Source organism: Dendropsophus ebraccatus, chromosome 1 (genome assembly GCF_027789765.1).
Source record: "Dendropsophus ebraccatus isolate aDenEbr1 chromosome 1, aDenEbr1.pat, whole genome shotgun sequence".
In the NCBI taxonomy this organism is placed as follows: domain Eukaryota; kingdom Metazoa; phylum Chordata; class Amphibia; order Anura; family Hylidae; genus Dendropsophus; species Dendropsophus ebraccatus.
Window position 1 is genome coordinate 146,260,544 of NC_091454.1, and position 22,172 is coordinate 146,282,715.

General features: G+C 39.5%; 1 protein-coding gene across 1 annotated transcript in view; it reads right to left on the minus strand.

Moving 5' to 3' along the window:
• Window positions 1-13,866: 13,866 nt before the first annotated feature.
• Window positions 13,867-22,172, minus strand: part of LMAN1L (lectin, mannose binding 1 like) — a 37,023-nt gene continuing 28,717 nt past the window's right edge. Inside the window, exon 13 of the mRNA XM_069956434.1 lies at window positions 13,867-15,064. Within this exon, the coding sequence (XP_069812535.1) occupies window positions 15,028-15,064 (37 nt within the window). The 3' untranslated portion in view covers window positions 13,867-15,027. The remainder of the gene's footprint in view (window positions 15,065-22,172) is intronic.

A 22,172-nucleotide genomic window follows, 5' to 3' on the forward strand; every position in this document is an offset into this window, starting at 1 on the left:
TTTTGTGAATACGCTGCAGTACTGCAATGAAACTCCAACATGTGTGAACACAGCCCTAATTTTAAGGCACACTTCTGCACAATCAGTGAAGTTGCAGCAGCTGCTTCTGCCTGTTCAGAGATGGTGAATCACTCAGGGGATTGGGGGATCCAGCCAAGCCTCCTGTGACATCACACCCTGCCCCCTGTCTGCATAATCAGCCTGTCCTCAGCAAACACATACAATGTGAGACAGAGGCATGGAAGATTTGTTTCCTAAGGGGGGATAGCAGTGGGAGCAGGAGACAATGTGGATTTGCACAGGGGCCATTTTTCTTCACTTCCTGGATGTCTATCAGCTACCAGTGTGGCAGAACCATACAGATACAGTAATACATTATATAGACACATCTATATAACTTTTGATGTACTTTTAATAGAAAACAAATGTGGAGTTCCCCTTTAACCGGCATATCTCCTGGTGTAGAGAAACCACATAGAGGACCCTTAATGACTAAGTCTAGTAACTATTTTAGTCAATGAACCAATTTAAAAGTGTACCTCTCATTATGTTGCTTTTTCTGATTGGTGGGCAGTCACTCCTCCTGCCGGAAGATCAGGAAACCAAGGAGACATCCTCCTCGAGTAAGTTCAGTGAACAAGCCCTTTTCTGATTTAGTAGGGCACATGCACCTACACCACCCAGAGTGGACAGCATGGACAAAAATGAGATATGCTTTAAGAAATTGATATTGTAATTGTGGTCTAGTTTCAAAACCAGGAACCATCAAATGCACATAGGCAGAGTGAAAGAGAGTATAAGTACAATTATATGTGTAGTATATTACCACATATGTTAACCCTTTGCTGATTAATGTTCACGCAAACAACTAACAAAGTAAAAAGGCAGTAAATGAATAATATAATATTGAGCTTGCTTGTGAAGGCAGCTGTTGACATGTTTCATGATTTTCTTCACACCAGAAACTTGGCTGCAAATCAAAGGAGTATATGTTATGGTGAATATGCCATGTTACAGCATCTTATATCACACTACATCTCTCTGGGAAAAAAAGTGAAGAGGTGTTGTTTAAAGTGGCATAGATGAGTAATACAGACGTGATGCCATGATAGATAAAGGGCTTTTAGTCTTCTGACAATTTTAATAGCAATATTTATTTTTACAAATTCTTAATATTATTTACCTTATCTACAAGGTCACAGTACGTATACATAAAGCTATAGGGAAATTCTGTATAGGAAATCATTCTATAAATGTCTGTTATTCACTGTATACTTTCTTGTCATTGAATTCTATAGTATGCAAGGAGCATAATTAAATACATCTCCACATTAAGTGGTGTGTACAGTGTTTGCAACACACTGTGATGTGAGTATATAGAAGTGCAGTTCCCGGAGGGTTTCTCTAATTTGGCGTAGTGTCTGTCAGGACCAAGCTGCTATTTTCAGATTGTGTGCCGGGAGATCCCCATCTGCGTGAACTTACCCACTGGAGCGTGACATTCAGTGTTCTGTCCTAAGCAGCCACATACTATACAGAAAATGTGTGCACATTGAAAGTCACTAGATAGTCAGCTTTGTGTCACAGAATCAGATACAGATTTGTTTTTTGTTAAATCCAGGGCTGTCTCATACCACCGTATACACAGGCACAAACCCATGTGCCATGTAGTAAAAACAAAACAAAACAAAAAAAAAAACAACCGACAGGTAAATAGTAATAGCACAGATTTGCTTCAATGATGAAAGGGGAGTATGGCAAGTAAGCAAAATAGAGAGTAGCAATATACCAATGTATCACAATGTATCAGCTGGGGTAGGTGTAGATGACTGTCACTTAGGGAACCATGGAAGAGGGGAGGCAGAATGCATAGGTAAAAACAAAACAATGTTTAGCCTTTAAAGGGAAACTGACAGCACGGATATGCATATATCCTTGCTGCTAGTTTCCCCTTGCAGATCACATGAGCAGTGCATACTTACCTTCACCACAGATGTGTGATCCAGTGTGTTCATTAAAAACGATCTAACAGACACACAGATGTGTGTCTGTAACACTATCAGCACCCTCCACATACAGCCTCAGCCTGCTACAGTATCTTCAGGCTGGTCTCTGCTGTCAATCATTCTGGAGGTCATGGGGTGGTGGCCTGAAGACACTTCAGCCAGAGAACAGGGTGGGCAGAGGTGTGCGGGACAGGTGCTGACGGTGTCACAGACACACCTCTGTGACACTGTCATTCCGGAATAAAGATTGTTTTTCATAAACATGGCTGATCACAGTGCAGCGTGGAAGGTAAGTATGTACTGCTCTTTGCTTAGTTCTCTAGTGAGCTACAAAGTTACTGCTCATTTAAAAGATACACTACAGAGATGAGAGAGAAGCATTGATTTACCTTTCAGGAACAGTGTGGTTCCCCTCCAGCAGACTGACTGTCTCAGCTTGCAGGTAACAAATCCAAGGCTACCTCAGACTTTCTCTCTCTCCAGCACAAAGCACATAATAAGCTTTGCTTCGTTTGCAATTTGTCCTGATCTAGGTGTTACAAGAGACAGATTTCCGCTGACAACAAACAGTAAACCACAGATTACAAAGAGGTGAGGTGCTTAGTGATCATGACTTTTTTTTGCTGTTTTCTGGGTTAAGGAGTTTTAGTAAAGGAAGTTACTCAATAATATGATAGAAATTGCATATGTTATCAAATGAAGGGATGTAGTCTGAAACCACAGTGTACCTTATCGTTGCACAACAAATAGGATGATATGTCTGAACTGCTGTTTATACTGTAGATGCTGGGGTCTGAAACCCTTAGACATCAACAAGAAAGACTACAATGGTGATACCATAATACAAACTTTCCAGCAGAAGTCAACAACAAATCCTATCTTCACCATAACCTAAAATAGTACCACATAGAAGTAAATATGACTTTTGGCAGGGCAGCACCATTCATGAGGAGAAATGTGCACCTCATGTCAGGCAGCATTCTTTTCTGACTGCATGTGGCAGTAAAGTTGCCTACCCCAGCATACTTTCCCATTTTGTGGTTTCACTGAGATCTCAGCAAAATAGCTACAAAAATGTTGAGAATTTGCTGAGGTTTTCACAGGACCACGCAGCTGAGGAGAAAAATGCAAATATGCTGGGTTCACACCAAACCAGAAGTGGAACCAACAGAAAAGAGAAGTATGAGTTCTCCCTTTATATTTTCCATCCCATTTGAATCCACTTCTGGCTTTAGCACAAAAACTGCAGTGGTAGTCCTCCAAAAAACTGCTGTGTGTGAAACCAGCAATGGTGTATTAAGGTGTAGCATTAAGCGGCAATACTACCTTCAACCCCCACCCCTGTGCCCCTCCTAATAAGATATAATGCACTGTGATATATTTCTACAATGATCCCCTAATAAGCATTTTGACCCCAATGTTACATTACACAATGCCTCCTTATTAACCTTTAATGCACTTCACACACCGCCCACCCTTAATGAGGTTAGGTGCCTTCTTGTAATGTGGTGTAACACAGTTTTCTACACTCCATAATAAGGTGTAATTCAGTTTATTCGCCCTTAATAAGGTATAATGCACTGTGCCCACTTAAAGAGGATCTCCAGCCAAATCTAAAAATCCTGTGCGGGGAGGGGGACATTAAAAAATCTATACTTACCCATCCTCATGCCCCCGCAGCAGAGCATCACAAGCTTGCTGACAGTCACTGGTCTTTTTTCTACCCGCTTCTTACTTTATCTGGTCCCAGTGGGAAGTACCCACTTATTAAGTCAATGAGGTGTAATGAACGGTATCCCCCCTTAATGAGGTATAATTTACTGTGACCCTCTTTAATGAAGTATAAGTACACAAGAAGCACAGTTTATCGGTGTAGGGTAGCTTGAAACGTCTTACACTGTTGACTCCCAGAACACAGCAACTCTTTCAGCAGCTGTAATTGACAGAGGCAATGCGAATCACTGTGCACTGTGCCCCTTGACTAACATGTTAGATAATACTGTGCATCGTCATATGTAGGATGTATATGTTTTTAGCAGAAGTCTTCAACTTAGGATGCAATTTGTGAGGATTTTGCTGACTGCTTTAATAGATGCACTGAAGGGTTATGTCCTCTCCGTTTTTGAAAAGAAAAAGTGACGACATTAAGTTTGGGTTTAAAATGATGTCCGTCATTTCGCTGTTTGGCGTCAATGAGTGACAGCTGTTGGTACATTTTTCTAGTTTAGGAGGACTAATTGGCCTTTGGGTGTGTCTTTAGTTGAAAAGTCCATTGAATTTTTTGGTAAAAAAGGTTAAAGGACAGTAAAAAAAGAAAAACTGAATAATAATAACATACGCTATTTGCAGAAGAGGTCCGAAAATATTTGTCATGATCATTATTTTGACATCCACAGAGACGACATCCGTCAACGTCCGACTATTACATAAACTTAGAGCACAGGCCATACCCCTAACATAAATCAGACCCCAGAGCAGACCCCTAAATAATTTAGACATTTGACAAGACAATATCTTAATTAAATTCAGACCCCTGACAAGTTCCATAAATGAATTCAGACTCCAGAACAGACCTCTAAATTAAATTAGAAATATGCTGTGAAATCTGAAATAATTTAGGTTGGTTATCTGACGTCTGATGTTATTTAAAGGGGTAGTGCGGTGCTAAACAATTATTCATTAAATAACACACATTACAAAAATATACAACTTTGTAATGTATGTTATGTTAGTGAATCGCCCCCTTCCCCGTGTTTCCCCCCCCCCCCCCCCACACCAGACCCGGGAAGTGTAGTGCTTTATACATACCTGCCTCTTGCCGACCCCCGTCCGCCATCTTGTGCCAATGATGTCATCTTCGGACGGACGACCGAACCGCTCCGACCGTCCCTAGTCGGCAAGAGGCAGGTATGTATAGAGCACTACACTTCCGGGTCTGGTGTGGGTGGGGGGAAACACGGGGAAGGGGGTGATTCACTAACATAACATACATTACAAAGTTGTATAACTTAGTAATGTGTGTTATTTAGTGAATAATTGTTTAGCACCGCACTACCCCTTTAATGTGGGCAATGTACCAAGCTTGGTTCTGGCACAATATTTATATATGGAATATAGAACTTCATTTTGTTTCAGTCTTTATTTACTGAGCTTGGTTGTGGTATAATATTTATTTACTGTTCTTCTTGCATTGAAAACACTTATGGATTGTACAGGCCCATGATACTGAATATACATATAGGTATATTATGAATGTGTTTAAAATAGTGAGCACTGATAGGTTGGTATATCATTTATCTGCAGATTTTACACAACATGTGATCAGATTTGTATCACTACTAAAGCATTACAACCACTTTAAAAACTTTTGGCATGTCACAAAGACATATCCTAAACTTGTCTTTGCTGAATAAAGTCGGGAGAAGCATGCATCTTCAGTTTCCAGCTCACAGCTCTATCCGATCTATTGAAGGAGACAGACTCTATAGAGTTACTATAGAACCCATCTCCAACAGTGAGCTGAACCCAGGTAATCAAGTTTTTAGCTGTCCTTTATCTAGTGATTGCTGGGGCTCTGAATACCCTGACTTGTCAAAAGTTTTTTAAATTGACAGTAATGCTTTAAATATATCTTTATAACTTATGAACACAAAGGGGGGGGGGCATTTATCAAGACTGGTGTATGACTATGCCAGTCCTAAATAAAGCCCCCGTCCCCTGTTTCCTGGACAGATTTACTAAGAGGCTCATCCCTGTGCCTGGCGGAGGCATTGCGCAGACAAACTACACCTGTGGAGATTTGTGCCATGATTTAAATAATGATAAGTCAAGCAAGGGAGAAGGGGTGGCCTCCCTGCCTTGCTGTGTAAGCAATGGAAAAGGGGTGAATCTGGCCTTTTTCCATGTGATAAATGTACCCCCAAAAAACTACTGGGACAACAAGGATCAACATTACAAAATCTGGACAAATCTAGCAAATATTATATAGATTGTTTTCTACTGCAAAAGCTCACTGAAGTGAAGTGGCGGACTGATTGGAAACTTATAGCTAGCGTATGAGATCAGTTCATGATTGATAGATGTCCCCTCTTTTTTATTATTATTATTATTATTATTAGAGATGAGCGAATCACTCATCGAAAACAAAGCACTTTCTTTCAGCAGCGCTCCGCTCATCAAGTTTGGCGGCTTTCAGTGCTGCTCTGCTTCCTGCCACTCCTCCAAGGATGCCGGGAAAAGCTGGATCTAATCCTGGAAAACATCTCCCAGTTTCCCAAGATTGGATCCAGCTTTTCCCCAGCACACAGGGTGGAGCTGCAAGGAGCAAAGCAGTGCTGAAAGCCAGTAGGCTTGATTAGTGTATTTTTATAAATTTTCTTTTTTTTTTTTTTTTTTTTGCACAATGGTTAAATGCAATATTTTTGCAGTTCCTAATATAGCTAGGTGGTTTGGGCAACTGTGCAATGAAAAAAACAAACAGGGGGATGTAGTGCTAAAACAGTGTTGCATCCCACTCATTAAAAATGTGATGGGGTATCAGAAAAGCATGGGGGTATGCTGTCACTCTATGAGATAAAAATAGGTTTTGAAATAGGCACTGTCATTACTAATAAATAATGTTAAATCAGCAGAGGTGATATACTACATCTTTGTCCCTCTGCTCTGCACAGACTGGCCCAGTGAAGAATTCTGATTGGCCAGCAGCAGTAGTACACGCCCCTGTACACACCCCTGGGCACTGCTGCAGCTGAGGAAACTGATCTAAGGCCCCGCCCACCAGCTCAGAGTGAGATACAGCGGCATGAGCAGTGCAATGAGGCACTAAATGGATTGCTGGAGCTGCAAAATCAACACAAGGCAAGCATTAACTATATATTCGCTGTGTTTTTTTTGCTTTTTTATTTATATATATGTCATGACAGGTTCACTTTAAGGCAGTCTTACAGTATAGAACATCAAGGGAAACAAAGATTATCTCCAGTTAAAGGAGAAGTTGTTGCAAAAATCAGACATGTGGCAGGAGCAGGGGAGCAGAGGTTGTAATGATGTCATCACTAAGGGGAAAATGCCTATCCCAGATGATGGATTGCACACTTAGCTAATCAGTGACTGCAGCAACGTCCCGCCCCAGTCACTGACTGGCTGAGAGGGCCTTCCATCAGCCGGGTCATGACGTGGGATCTGCAGAATATCCCAGATACCCCTATACCTGTAAGTCTTGATAATGTGGTAAAATCTGTTACACTATTTTAGCATCTGCAGTGTATTTAACTGAGATCATCTTTATATGTACCTAGAAATATCCTATCACTGACAATCCAACACTTGTACAAATAACATTATTTCACTACTAGTTCTTGTGTTTGGTCGCATGTTTACCAGTAGCATTATATGGGTGAGACTACAAAAAGTAGCTTGGACACTGTACTTGCAGTAATACACTTCATTACCAAGCTGTCAGTCTGCTAAACGTTCTTGCCATTGAGATAAACAGTAGCGTTAATTTAAGATTTGAAATGTTTGGAGAACTTCTGGACATCTACAATGGAGTCTGCAGTGATTAGCAGTGAGTTTTATATAAAATGCTATGAACTGGAGCTTAGCACAATTGGCAGGCCACTTATAATGGTCCTGCTCTCATGTTCCTGACAAAGCAGATTTACTGATATTTGGATTCTGACCATTTTTAAATGAGATTACAAGTTGCCGAGCTGTTTTGGAACACACTCTGCATGTATCTCACATGCATGGTCCAGGTTTCCTGTAAAAGCAATATTTTTCACAGTTTTATTATGATACTAGATAGGTGATTGTATAATATCTAGAACATGTTTTTCATTTATAAGGCTTATGTGTGCATCTCTGAAGGTCAGGGCATCATTATTATTCATGCTGGACAAATTTACTCTGTTGGGTAGGTCCTGCTCCTGGCACATTTATGGTGGGCAAGCTCTCAGCTGTGAATATTTCATGATTTCTGAAATGCTAAATAGCAAAGAAGTGCCAGAATAATGTTAGTATCACCCCAAGTCAATTCCAACGAACATGAATTCTGATTGGATGATATTTTTGATGAATGATGTAAAATCAGCCACATTTGCATGAAGCACCAAGAAAACTAATTTCTTACTGTATCTGGGTGTCTTCTATTAGCTTTCCTGCAGTGATCAACTCTGAACGAAAATTCCTGCTTGTTATAATACATGTAGTCCAAAAGACAGGCTATCACATGCAAAAAGATGATAATCTGCACTGAAATGAGTGGAGTCTAAGAAAGGCCTACTAATCAAATTGTGAGATTCTTTATTTGTCCTATTAAAAAAATATGTTTTTTCCCCAACAACAGCTTAAGGCTGGGTTCACACTACGTATATTTCAGTCAGTATTGTGGTCCTCATATTGCAACCAAAACCAGGGGTGGATTAAAAACACAGAAAGGGGTGAATGAGGTGGTAGGTACCCAGAGCAAGATGAGTGATGGTTCAAGTGGTACTGTGATGCCAGTAATATTAGAGATGAGCCGAACGATTTCTGACCAGAAATTTTGAACATTGGGACAAGTGAGCCAGATATGCGAGAGTGTTCCTGTGTGCGATTTACATCTCCAGCAATTATCAACAGCAAGGATATTCATCTTTTTTAGTAAATATGGTGTCCTATACCACCTAGTGGTTAGTTTAAAGGAATTTTCCTGTATCTTTACACACCTAGAAAAACCATGGGAGTTTTTAAAGATTTGGAGGGTTGTAGAACTGGAGAATGTCATGTCTAATTCTTTTTCCCAAGATGTAATAAAGGTAGGTTTATTTGTAGCCTCATATCCTAGGAGGTTCTTATAGATCCTAGATAGTAGACCTTTAGGGAATTGGTCCATGTCTAGGAAATGTTCCAACCAGGAGCTTTCCCTGTAGGAGGGATATTTTTCAATGAATTTTTTACATTCGGTGGAAAATAACTTTGATTGGGAGTCTAGCGCATCTTTAGTGAGGGTTTTGTTTAAAATGTTTTTTAGTGATGGGATTTCTTTGGATGCCCGCAATGTGGGGTATACATGGTTTGATTCCACAATAAAAATTTTGTTTGTAAAAAAAAAACACAGAAAGGATCTGTTCACACAATGTTGAAATTGAGTGGATGGCCGCCATATAACAGTAAATAACTGCCATTATTTCAATATAACAGCCATTGTTCTAAAATAACAGCAAATATTTGCCATTAAATTGCGGCCATCCATTCAATTTCAACATTGTGTGAACAAATCCTTTCTGTGTTTTCAATCCACTCCTGGTTTTGGTTGCAATATGAGGACCACAATACTGACTGAAATATACGTAGTGTGAACCCAGCCCAAAGATGTAAAGCAGACATATGTCACTGGCAAACAGCCAAGATCTCACATAACAGCTATAGCTTTGCTAAAATACAGCAGAATTCCACCTTTAAACAATATATAGATGACAGGTAATTCATGCATGTAGTTTTATATAAAGTCAAATAAAGTAACCAGATGTCAAAACTTCATAAACATGAGTAGACAGTGAAAGTGAACGGATACATTTGAACATCATTTTACAGTCTATTTACAGAACTACCAGTAGTGAACTACAACCCAGTTCTTGATTGGGTCCAGTACCAATCATTCACACAATATTGCTTTTTTTGTTTCCTAATACGGGGTGAATTTTTTGGCTCTGCACTATATTTTTTGGCTCTGAAAATAAAATAAGGGAGCTGGGGAAGACCTAAATGTTCCCATCTTGTCGTTTTGCTGTAAAACATGCATTGATACAATGTCAAGGGAGACTAAGGCGGTCCTTGCTGTCTATAAAGCAAGTTCAGATCGCTTCATAGATCTGCTGCACACTATGTCATACCGATATATCATGATTACAGATTAGCACAACTCAAGCATGCTCGAGTTTGTCAGATCCCGGAAGTCTTGACCTTTGATTACCAGTGGCTAATAAGTTGGATGCAGGCCAAGGGAGTCCTGGAAAACATGGATACATGTTACATGGAGCCCATGTTGGAGGCAGCCCTAGGGAGTCTGTATACAGCCTACATCAACCAGCTTCTTCAGCCATTGGTGATCAAATGCAAAGATTAGATTAGGATGAATTCGATCAAGTTTGAGTTGGACTTATTACTAGTCATGATGTGTTAAGTCCCAGGCTGTCATGAAGTACCAATAATTCATTTGTTAAGGGGTTAAAGGGGTATTCCCATCTCAACATAGTTGAATGTGTAGGACTTGTCAAGTATATACACTTTGGGAGGAATTTATCATGGAAGTGTAAATTAATTTGGGTGCATATGTGGTCTTTGTATGTTCGACAGTGAGTGCCCTGTGCCAAATTTATTAAAAAGGTGCATAGACCTTCATAAGACCGAAAGTGGAGTGGATTTGTGCCAGCATTAACTTTTGAACAAAAGTCACTAATAAATGCACCATGAGGTCAGTGGACAACTGTGACTAGACGGTAAACTAGACAACAAGCTATTAACAATGGGAGAAAAAGAGTGAGACAACTTTATGACAGTATATTTGCAAAAGTTTAGATGGGAATGCCCCTTAAAGCATATTACGGAAATTTGTTACCAGCAATTTACACAACATTATCAGATCTCCCACTGTGTCTTTCTGGAAAGTACATAGTGGGTCTGCAAAAGTTGATTCAAGGCTGGAATGTTTCATGGAGGGACACTGAGCCAGCTCTAAGAGATTGTGTGGGCCGTGTGACACTTTATCCCGGTAAGGAACCATAGCTAAAATATAGATATTTGTTGAGTTAACATGATCTGTATGAAAATATTATTGATTCATGTAATAAACAAGTAAAAGTGTTGTACTGTACTGTATTGTATTATATTGCAAGAAAAAAGTACATAGTAAATACTACTATTAAATAGAGACTGTGACAGTACTCAGTGAGCTGGGACCTCTGTGCAGAGAGTTGGTGATGTTCATGAAGATGTATTCCTTGAAAGGAAGTCACCTGTTGGTTACAGGAACCCAAGGAGGGGCTGCGAATAACAAGACAAACTGCAACACCTAGGTGGAGCAAACTATGGTAAGGGGAAATAATAAATGTTAAGGTATAGGTGTTCCCACTTATATAGTACAAACAGGCAGAAAGTTTAGATTTGGAAATAAATTGGGGAGACAGTATGATTTGTACAGTCGTGCAGTCACTCCTTTAGGTAGGGGTATGTATAACCGGATGGTTTCTACTTGGAATACATGATACGTTCCAGTATGCAAGGTGTATTTTTGGGTTGACTGATTGTCCGGACTGTCGCTTAAACAGAGAATTCGGCTTCTCCATTAGTCATCCAACACGTTTCCCCCTTCCTGGTATAGATAACTGGGTTCATCAGGGATGTGCGTGGGTATTCAGCCGTGCCAAATGTCATCAGATGGTCTGATAGAGGTAAGTGCAACAGTATGTCATACAAATCTTGATATCATATTGTCAAGTATGGTGTGCTATTGAGAAAAATATGTGTAGGTTCTACCTCAAGAGATCTCAACCAGGTAAAGGCTTGCGCAGGAGTCCATTCATTGGTTCGTAGGGTGATGATAGGTATGATTTATGCCTAGGCGCACATAGCCAGATGGCTGGGATGATAACTATAGGATCCTATAGGTGTCCGATGATGCGGTCCTAGCCTATAAGTAAAGTTGATAGAATAATATAATAGTGTGTCCCTGTTCCCTATGGCCCTAAGGGCTGTCCCATAGAGCAAAGAATAAAATACATGCTGAAAGTACGTCCATGCCACATCTAGCACTTACATATATATAGACCGATTTGTATGACATACTGTTGCACTTACCTCTATCAGACCATCTGATGACATTTGGCACGGCTGAATACCCACGCACATCCCTGATGAACCCAGTTATCTATACCAGGAAGGGAGAAACGCGTTGGATGACTAATGGAGAAGCCGAATTCTCTGTTTAAGTGACAGTCCGGACAATCAGTCAACCCAAAAGTGCACCTTGCATACTGGAACACTTTTGCACATCACGTATTCCAAGTAAAAACCATCCTGTTATACATACCCCTACCTAAGGGAGTGACTGCACGACTGTACAAATCATACTGTCTCCCCAATTTATAATTAGGGATAGTTTCTGCTTGGTATGCGGGACGCTCTATCTTAGCAGCCTCTTTAGAGTTAGGCAGGGTGTAATAGCTACACCTATCCTAGATATACACCCTCCTTAAACCTTTGCGTTTTATGCTCAGCCTTATGGATGCTATATGACGTTTCACTGTATTTATAGAAGCATACTCACTGAATAAATACCTTTTGACACTGGCAAACCTAGTGTTCAGTCTACCACTTATTTCCAAATCTAAACTTTCGGCCTATGGTAAGGGGAAGCCTCCCAGAAACCACCAGCAACACTGTAGGCCAGGTGCAACTTTAACCTTGGAAGACTAAGTGGAGTATGGCATGAACCCCTGCCAATCACACTTATTGTGTCACTGTTGTGAATGTGAAGAGAATTAAGTCACCTGTTCCACTGTTGTGTTGTAATCATTCTCACATAGAAACTAGTTATCCGTCACTTACACTTCTATAAATATCATGTGGGTCGAATTTCTCCTTAAAGTTATTTTGACGGAAGGAAGATCTATAGAATGATTAAATATGGTAAGAGCATTAATTTATACCGATGGATTATGAGAAGCAATAAAAAGAGGGATTTAAACAACAGATTACTGCAAATGAAGCTGTAAGAGGATTTTAAAGATGGGGGTTATATAGATAGAAGATATATCCTCCCAAATGAAAATTTACCCTGCTAAGAGAAATAATAACACAAGACCAAAGGTGAAGGGCCAGGGGGGCCGGCAGCTATTGTTGCTATGCAAAAGGGTTATCGTATTCGCTGCAGACTAGGTGCTGTTTCCGTGACAAAGAAAATGGGAGTGCAGTACTAAATGTGATTTCAATAGCTATCCAGGACTAGAAAAAAACAGCACCACATCTGTACTCAGGTTGCATGTGGTATTACAACTCCCTTCACCTCAGAGTTAGAAAACCACACACAAACTAAGGACTAGAGTGGTGCTTTTCCTGGTATAAAGCAGCTGCTTTTCATCTTTTATAAATCTTTAGCTAATAATAATAGTAATAATTTTAATAGTTGTCAGATGTATAATTATGTATAATTCTACATAGCTGCAGAACTTTAAGAAATATATCTTACTGCAGAGTGATGCAGATTAATATCCCACCTACTGTCAATATATATATATATATATAGAGAGAGAGAGAGAGAGAGAGAGAGAATGAATGAGAATAAGGGGAGGAGTAACCTTGATTATTCCTGACAATGGCACCTGCCCTAGAGTGGTATTTATTGTAAAAAGTCACTTTCTCTATGTTTTCCTGGATGCTCTTTGGGTCCTTGTAACTAATAAGTGACTACCTTTCATGATATCTGCTCTCAACCACCTTCAGATGCAAATGTGCAGAGAAATGAGTGACATATACAACAGGAGTATGATCCCAGACCACTCAGAATGGTCTCACAGTCTTAGTCAAAGTCCTTGTTAGCACAAGGCTATGATTCCTTTTGGGAGAGCTCACCTCTTTATTTTAACATCAGCATTAAAGTACTACACCTTAGTACTCTAATATGACTCATTTAACTGTAATTTATATTAAAAACATGCAATATTTCCATTATTTGCTTCATAAAGGAGGAGGGATGCTTTCTTCCTTTTGGCCTAGCTTTCTCCCTTCAGTCCAACAATCTTTCCACAGTCGCTCCAGTCCACCAATATGCCAGATACTATGGATGTCTAACTACTATTTGGGAACAAGTGGAACTAGTGGGGACCTAACTACTATATGAGGGCACAGAGGGGACTAACTATTATATGTTCTGGTGCAAGGAACAGAAAATGCTGCAGGGAAAATATGTGACCCAGGATGGATGGAAAAGAAAACGTGAACAAGACCAATCAGAGAAGTTGTTACCTGTTTGTTATCAAATTTTTCCAAGATTATTTTGAATATTAAGTAATATTAATATTACTGGTTGATTTTCTATCTGGATGAATGCATGGTCAATATGAAGACCCATATTTATTGTAGAGTGTGTAGGTATTAACCAATGTACAGTTCCCATTTGGTATGCTATAATGAAACACAGTACAGTTCGTTTGTTACATGGAGTATATGGACATTGTAGGCCATTTTTCTATTTTATCTGCCTCACTCATTTGTTAATAGTAAGGTCTTATTCACACGTCCCATAATCTACGGATCTGTATTTTCGTATTCGAGTTAGTTCACATTGATGTCTATTGGGCTATTCACATCAGTAGATTACAAGGATGCAAACCAATGCTGAAAAAAGGACATGTCCTAGTGCGGACCCAGATTGATAGAAATCAATGGGATCCACTATTTTTTACGGATTGTGACCTGTTTGGCATCCGTATTTCCGTTAAAAAATCTGGATGACTCATAGGTTATAATGTTGTGTTACTAAGCAACCACAACCAGGAAGAAGGAGCTGCAGAAGCACAGGTGCCTGCAAACAGAAAGAGAATTAACTAATAACAGAACTGTCTGACAGTAAAGCAAACCAGAAATGGCAAAGTAAAATGGCTGACATGCGATTTTGTGACTTTTTTTAGGGGTTGGGCATACTGGTGCTATTTTTTTTTTTTTACCTACTCAACTTAATTAACTAGTATTGTGCTGTCAGTAAAAAAAAAAAACGGATGCAATACGGATGGACAATCAGTCATTTTTAGCAGATTGTGCGGGAGGACTCTACGGACTTGAAAACCATACTGAACGTGTGAATAAGGCCTTATTTTACCAGGTTCAAACATTATGGTCCTCAATATGGTAGGTAGTCATATTACTGCTTGTAGCTGCATACATCTGTTTTCCATGAAGGGATTAAAAAAATTGTTGCTTAGGTTGTGGTTCTGGGGTTTTTTCTCTCTCTTTCACAAGGAGCTGCATTGCTTTGCTTCCATCTTCAGTACAATTTCTTTGTAGCTGTATTTGTTTGACTTCTATTAAAGACATAACATATTAGTTAACATAATTTATCAATCATTAATTTTACTTTATCCCACAAAACATATCAAAAGCATATCAAAAGTATAAACACTTAAAACATGTATTCATCTTTTTGTCTGATATACCTGTTGGCTTTGTTGTGACTGAGCACACATAATTGGTGCATCTAGCTTCAAACTTTAAAGAGACCCTGTCAGCAGGTTTCTGCTGTCCTATCTGAGGGTAGCATAAACTAGCGACAGAGAAGCTGAACAGAATGATGTATTACTTACATTGTTCTGTGCAGCTAATACAGAGATCTCCTCCTGAATAACATGGACAATAAGTAGTTCTCTCCATTATGTGCATGAGCCCAGTAGTCCTCAATATTCATGAGATGCAGAAAAATCTGCCTACCTGCTGCTGATTGGCAGTTATCTATCCATGCTTTGTATAGGCAGTTATATGTCAATCAGCAGCTGGAGTTCAGGAGGGGTGTGCTAAGAATCCTATTCTCCTGCATATTAGGAGAACGACTGAACAGAATGATGTAAGTAATACACTGATCTGTTCAGCATTTCTGTCATTCTCTAGGGATAGATTCCCTTTAATTGTATTTGTTATCACCAGATGTATTAAATGTATTTGTCGTCTGTCAGACTATTGGGAGACTCAATCATTAGTGTAAAAGTTGCAAGATATAGCTTTAACTAATGTCAAGGTACATAATATAAAAAATACACATTCTTTAAAGCCTAGCTCCACTCACAAATCTTCTTTTCCATACTGTAATAACAATAATATACCTTGCAATATCTGTATTACCTATGTATATTGTACTCATATCCTAAGAGCCTCCAAACTGTCAACCATGATAATCAAGCTATCTATACATGTGATAGATACAAAAGCTGTGGTCACCAGGAGTTTGGAAGACCTGCATGGTAATAGCATAAGTAGCAAGATGCAGCTTAGAAGACCACTCAAGGTAGTAACAGAAGTAGCAGGGTAGCATAAATATTAGATACATTTTACCCTTTTTGGGCCCTATTGGTACCAATGTCTATGAGTAGTCAGACTTACAGCTTAGCTTCTAGTAACAGATACCAAACCAGTTGTGCCCAGTTAACCTGTAACATGTGGCAATTACTCTAGTTTACTCTTTTTATACTCACTGAATGGCATACTTCTTTTCTACTATTAAAATAAAGTGTTGATTACTCACATTAACTTTATTACAAAGTGTTAAGAGGTGTACACCTTTTAATGAATCAGCCGAATTGTAAGGTAGCAGTATTTTCCTAAGTTCCCATATACAATTACTGGTATTAATCTATACATTTTATTTTTTTATCTCTGCGTATGCATAAGTTCTGCTCTTTATTTGGTACAATGCGTGATATGGCTGAGTCAATTCATGACTATCTTTGCTCTTAAATATCAAGTCACATCTGTGATTTCACTTTCCCAACACTCAAGATGTCTTGATGTCTACTTAGCTTGTTATTCCAAGACCATCTGTCACATTGTGTCATATGCAGCCCCATGAATACATTACTTATGTCAAGTGGTTCATTTCCTCTAGTTATTTGAACAGTAGCAGTTATGCTGGACTTTTTGACAAATATTTAAGGGGTTGTCTAGGGATATAAATATTGTTTAAAAGGATCAGGGGGGCTTAAAAAAAGAAGAAAAGAAATAAAGGTTACTTACCAATTGTCCCCATTGGTCCCCACATCCTAGTTCCATTCCTGACACACAAGAAATGCCTGCTCATCCAATCACTAGCAATTCTTTGTGTCCAGATGTGAACAACAAATGAAGATCAGCAGTGATCTGGGTAGATCAACTTACCCATCCCTAAAAAGCATCAGGTTAACCTGATCCTTTACAAAAAATTGTATGGCCAAACAACCCCTTGAAGTTTCGTGCAACTTATCTTAAGGGAACCACACAGCTTAGCAATTCCACCTCTATATTTTGGATTTTCCATTTCCAGCATGTGAAAATGTGTTGCGCTTTTTTTTTTTTTTTTTTAACACTTAAGCCATTCCATGTATTTCTCACACCTAGAATTCTTAGCTCCTGCTAAACTGAAATTTCTCACTAATCTATTTCCGCCTGTATTTATCCAACCCTCAATCACCTCTTCCACTGATTAAATATAATGCTGCCAATATAAGCTACCTAACCCACAGAGGTGTGGCTCCAGGAACCATCCTTGCTGTGTCTTTTCTCTTCTTGGCTCAATACATTGTGCTGTATTTGTTGTGCACAACTTTGATACACTTTGCAGCTGCTCTGTAAGATAATGTAAGCAGAAAATAACATATAATGCCTTATCAAAGGGGATGTCTGTTTAAGGGCTATTGACATCATGCTTTGGCAGTCGCTGACAGCATACTGCCAGAAAGGTATTTTCAGATATACTGTTGTATGCTCATGGTGTAGCCATAGGGCTCAATAGAGAAACTGTAAGAATTCCTATTTATAAACGCGAGAAGCCATAAATGTACATTTGTTTACAGTCAAGTTAATACCACTCGAAACGATACCACTGTGCTATACATGAAAATAAATCATGAAAAAGAGTTGATTTTTATTGGGCAATACATTTTCCTTGAATAAAATCAAAAAACGTTATTGTACACACATTTTATTTCACATATATTCACGTTTTGCACATATTTAATCCATGTTTTTTATGTGTGTAAAGATGTTATTATCTATTGATAACTTAAATTCTTTATATATTGGATTAAGACTTCTAAAGCTGGGTTTACATATATAAGTTTGCATCAGTTGCGTTTTTTGTCTAAAAACTGACCACAACTGATGTCACAACTGATGCCAAAAATGCATCAGTTGCCATCAGTTTTTCTATCCTTCTTTTCATTAAAAACCATCAGTTGCCATCAGTTGTCACAAGTTGCTCTCATCAGTTGACATTTTCTTTCCAAGTATGTTTTCCTGTCCTTTTCAATGGGATTTGCAGGGGAGCGCACAGGGTGTCTATATACTAATTGGGGGAACTCACAAGGGGCTATATACTACAAGGGCAGGGCGCACAGGGGGGCTATATGGGAGGGGGAGAGCGCACATGGGGGGCTATATACTATTGGGGGAGAGCGCACAGGGAGGCTATATACTAATTGGGGGAGCTCACAGGGGGCCTATATGGGAGGAGGAGAGCGCACAGGGGGGCTAATTGGGAGGGGGAGAGCGCACATGGGGGGCTATATACTACTGGGGGAGAGCACACAGCAGGGCTATATACTACTGGGGGAGAGCACACAGGGAAGCTAAATACTACTGGGGGGGCAACAGGGGGGCTATATACTACTGGAGGAGCAACAGGGGGGGCGATATGCTACTGGGGGACTATAGGGGAGAGCACACAGGGGGAGAGATATGTTTATTTCTTTACACTGTGCTGCTATTTGCCTGAACGCCGCTATATTTGATTGAATTGGTGCGGCATCGCATCGCCGGTCTGTCAGGATGCTGCAAGATGCATCCTAATGCACCGACGGTCCGGCGATGCGGCGGCCACTATTTCACCGCCGCACATTTTAAACGATCCCATTGAAAACAATGGGATCAGTTCAATGCCGCCGCACCGCCGGACATATGTAAACCCGGCCTAACTTTAAGACAGATTCTTGTTTTGACCATCACTGTAATCCATGCACAAGGTGCTCCATATTTTTGCCAGACCATCTGCTTCCAGAAGCATTAGTATTTCCTGCTCTCTATCTAGTGATTGCAGTATTAGTGCACATGCACTCAATCTTTATGCCCGTGCATGCGTGCTAAGTCAAGGTCAGCCATTTTACTTGAGGGAACACAGTCAAGTCTTGGATGCTCCAGATGTCACTGCATTCACTTACAATTGGACTTCTGTTTTGTGGCTATGGGGACGCTACACACAATGTTGCAAATAATATCTCTCCCATTATGTCTCTTTGCCAATTGGCCTGGCCTATATATAAATATCTGTTAGGTCATACCTTGTTCATACTTCTTTTTTCAATCTTTATTTATTGAAGTTTTTTAGTTTTTACAACAATACTTTAGGATGAAGGATGAAGGACAAAGGATGAACCGTTGCAGTGCTTCTGAGAGCGTTCGTTCAACGTCTAAGTGTGCAAGTATCTAAGTCTCTGCTGGATTTTTCTTCGCGTAGTCTTTTACTGTTTAGTAGTTTACTTACATTGCAAACTACATGGTTCTGGATACATGAATACATTCTGAATATTGCTCATGACCTTATTGTACTTTCACTAGGTCTTTGTGGAGTATATGTTAATTTATGTAAAATGTACTTCATATTGCCTATTGGTTAAATGTATTTTTATCTAGTTATCTATAACTTTGTAAGTTATCTTGGTGGTATCAAGCTCAATTGCTATTTTCTCCTTCCTCTATTTTCTATGTAACTTTATTAATTTTCTGATTGTATTCAAGAAAAAAAATTGTTTAGTTAAGATTATTGTCTCTTTACACGATTTGTTGTTTTTGTGTATGGCACATTGATATATTTTTGGGTGGAATAGATCAAGTGTAATCTACTTGTTGTTATTAGCAGTTGTAGCTACCATAAAGACACGGAAGGCAGTTCCTATGGGGCCCATGGGGAGGGGGGCCCCAGGATGCACAGGGAAGATAAGAGCCTCCTGTGTCCTTCTGCTTAACCCCTTATGTACTGCAGTGTGTAAGTGAACCAGTGTTCTCTTACATGCTGCAACACAAAAAAAAGGGTTAATAAGCTAAAGACAATTAGCTCTCTGCTACACTGCTCTGATAACCTCTGACCTCTGTTCTCTAAGCTCCTGCAGAGGTCAGAGGTTATCAGTGCAGAAGTAGTAAAGCAGACAGCTTTTGCCTCCTGCCTATTAACCCTTTTTTTGTGTTGCAGCATGTAAGAGAACACTGGGTCCCTTACACACTGCAGTACATAAGGGGTTAAGCAGAAGGTAGTCTGCTCCTGCACCTATGTATATAACCATGAGGCTCCTAATAGGCTGTTATAGTTAAATACAGTGGATGGACAGAACAAGCAGACATTGGCTTTCTGCTCTGCCAGTCACTGTTGTGGCTGCACATGAGAAATCTGAAATCTGAAATTTAGGGCCCTATTGCATGGGACTAGAGATGAGCGAACCTGGAGCATGCTCGAGTCCATTCGAACCCGATCGTTCGGCATTTGAGTAGCGGTGGCTGCTGAAGTTGAATAAAGCCCTAAGGTTGTCATGGATACAGCCAATGACTATATCTATGTTTTCCACATAGCCTTAGGGCTTTATCCAACTTCAACAGCCACCGCTGATCAAATGCCGAAAGTTCGGGTTCGGATGGACTCGAGCATGCTATCGTTCTGTGTGTTATTGTGAAGGATTTCAGGTTCTCAAAAATTCTCACTTGCCAATGTTAATTGACTAAAACAAAAAATCGCTTTGACTAATAGGACAATTGTCAAGGAGCTACACAGAACAACACTGATTATATCATTTCATATTCTATGTATGAAATATAATAGAAATGGCTATTTATGCAACTCTTAAGTATATTTAATAGCTGTAGCTTCAGTTTACTTACTGTTAACTGTGCTAAAGGGAAGTAGTTAACATAGACTCAAATTAAAATGGGATAGATGAAAGGGAGGGAGCAGGAAATTTCTCTCTCCAGATGGAACCCCTAAATAAAACACCATCTGTGACCAGAATATATCAATGACAGCTCTGGCAGGTGTCTATGCTAAACAGTCTCTTACTTATCACTTTGTACAGATTGTTTCAGGGATCCAACAAGATGTGTGTTATTGACAGGGCTATACCACCATCTTTCTGGCCAACCGACAGTGTAACATTTCCTGTGCCGCACCACAGAGTAGTATAGAATAGAACAGTCTGTCATGAGAAGAAAAACATGAGCATGTGGTATAATAAGAAACATAGCTCTGATCTTTATGGCTTATGCTGCATGGTGACCTATAGCAGATGGATGCAAAAGTGACTATGGGCTTGATCTTTGAGTGTTTGCGTGTTGCTCCTAAAAAGTTACTCTCTAATAAAAAAAAAAACTAATTTAAGGGTACAAACCCACTTGACGTATTTGCTGCGTGAATCAGTCTTAAAAATAAGCAGGCAAAACGCAGGTTGGCTTTATACAATTCTTCTGTGTTAAAATACGCAATTGCGTATTTTTGAAGCGTGAAGCTTCATGCGTTTTTCGCACAGGTTGTTAACAACTGATGCTTTGCTAACAACAAGCTTCACGCTTCAAAAATACGCAATTGCGTATTTTAACACAGAAGAATTGTATAAAGCCAACCTGCGTTTTGCCTGCTTATTTTTAAGTCTGATTCACGCAGCAAATACGTCAAGTGGGTTTGTACCCTAAAGAGAAATCAAAATTACAGATGAAAAATCATGTCATATACCAGCATTGTAATATATATATATATATATATATATATATATATATATATATATAATAAATTAATAGAAATTGCCTACATAGCCGAGTATCTGCCACACAGCAGTGGCATATTGAACACCTACACTTGCATCTAATACATTCCAGTACAGCAGTAGCACTTCACAACTTTTCTGCATACAGTAGTAGCCATCTGTCATCTGAGCCTCATATATTTGTATGTCCATATTTGTAAGACTAGTTAACTTCTCTGAAATATAGTCAGATAAAAGTGTAGATTTGCCAGGCTATATTCTTTCTTGTAGCCTTATTATTAAATACTTCAATTTAGTATGTAGCGGCATATCAACCAGCGATAGGAACAAACTGGACAAGCTGATCAGAAGGGCCAGCTCTGTCCTTGGAAGCCCCGGAACCGGTGCAGGTGGTGGGGGAGGATTTTGTCATTGGTCAGCTCCATACTGGAGAATGACTTCCACCCTATGCACGAGACCGTGATAGCACTGGGCAGTACTTTCAGTGACCGTTTAATTCACCCAAAGTGCGAGAAGGAGCGATATTGGAAGTCCTTCCTTCCTGCAGCGGTTAGCCTGTACAACCAACACCAACATAAGCAGCGATCACTCCATAAAAAGAACTAAAATAGTCTTATGTTTTTATTGTATCTTTTTTACCTTTTCTTCT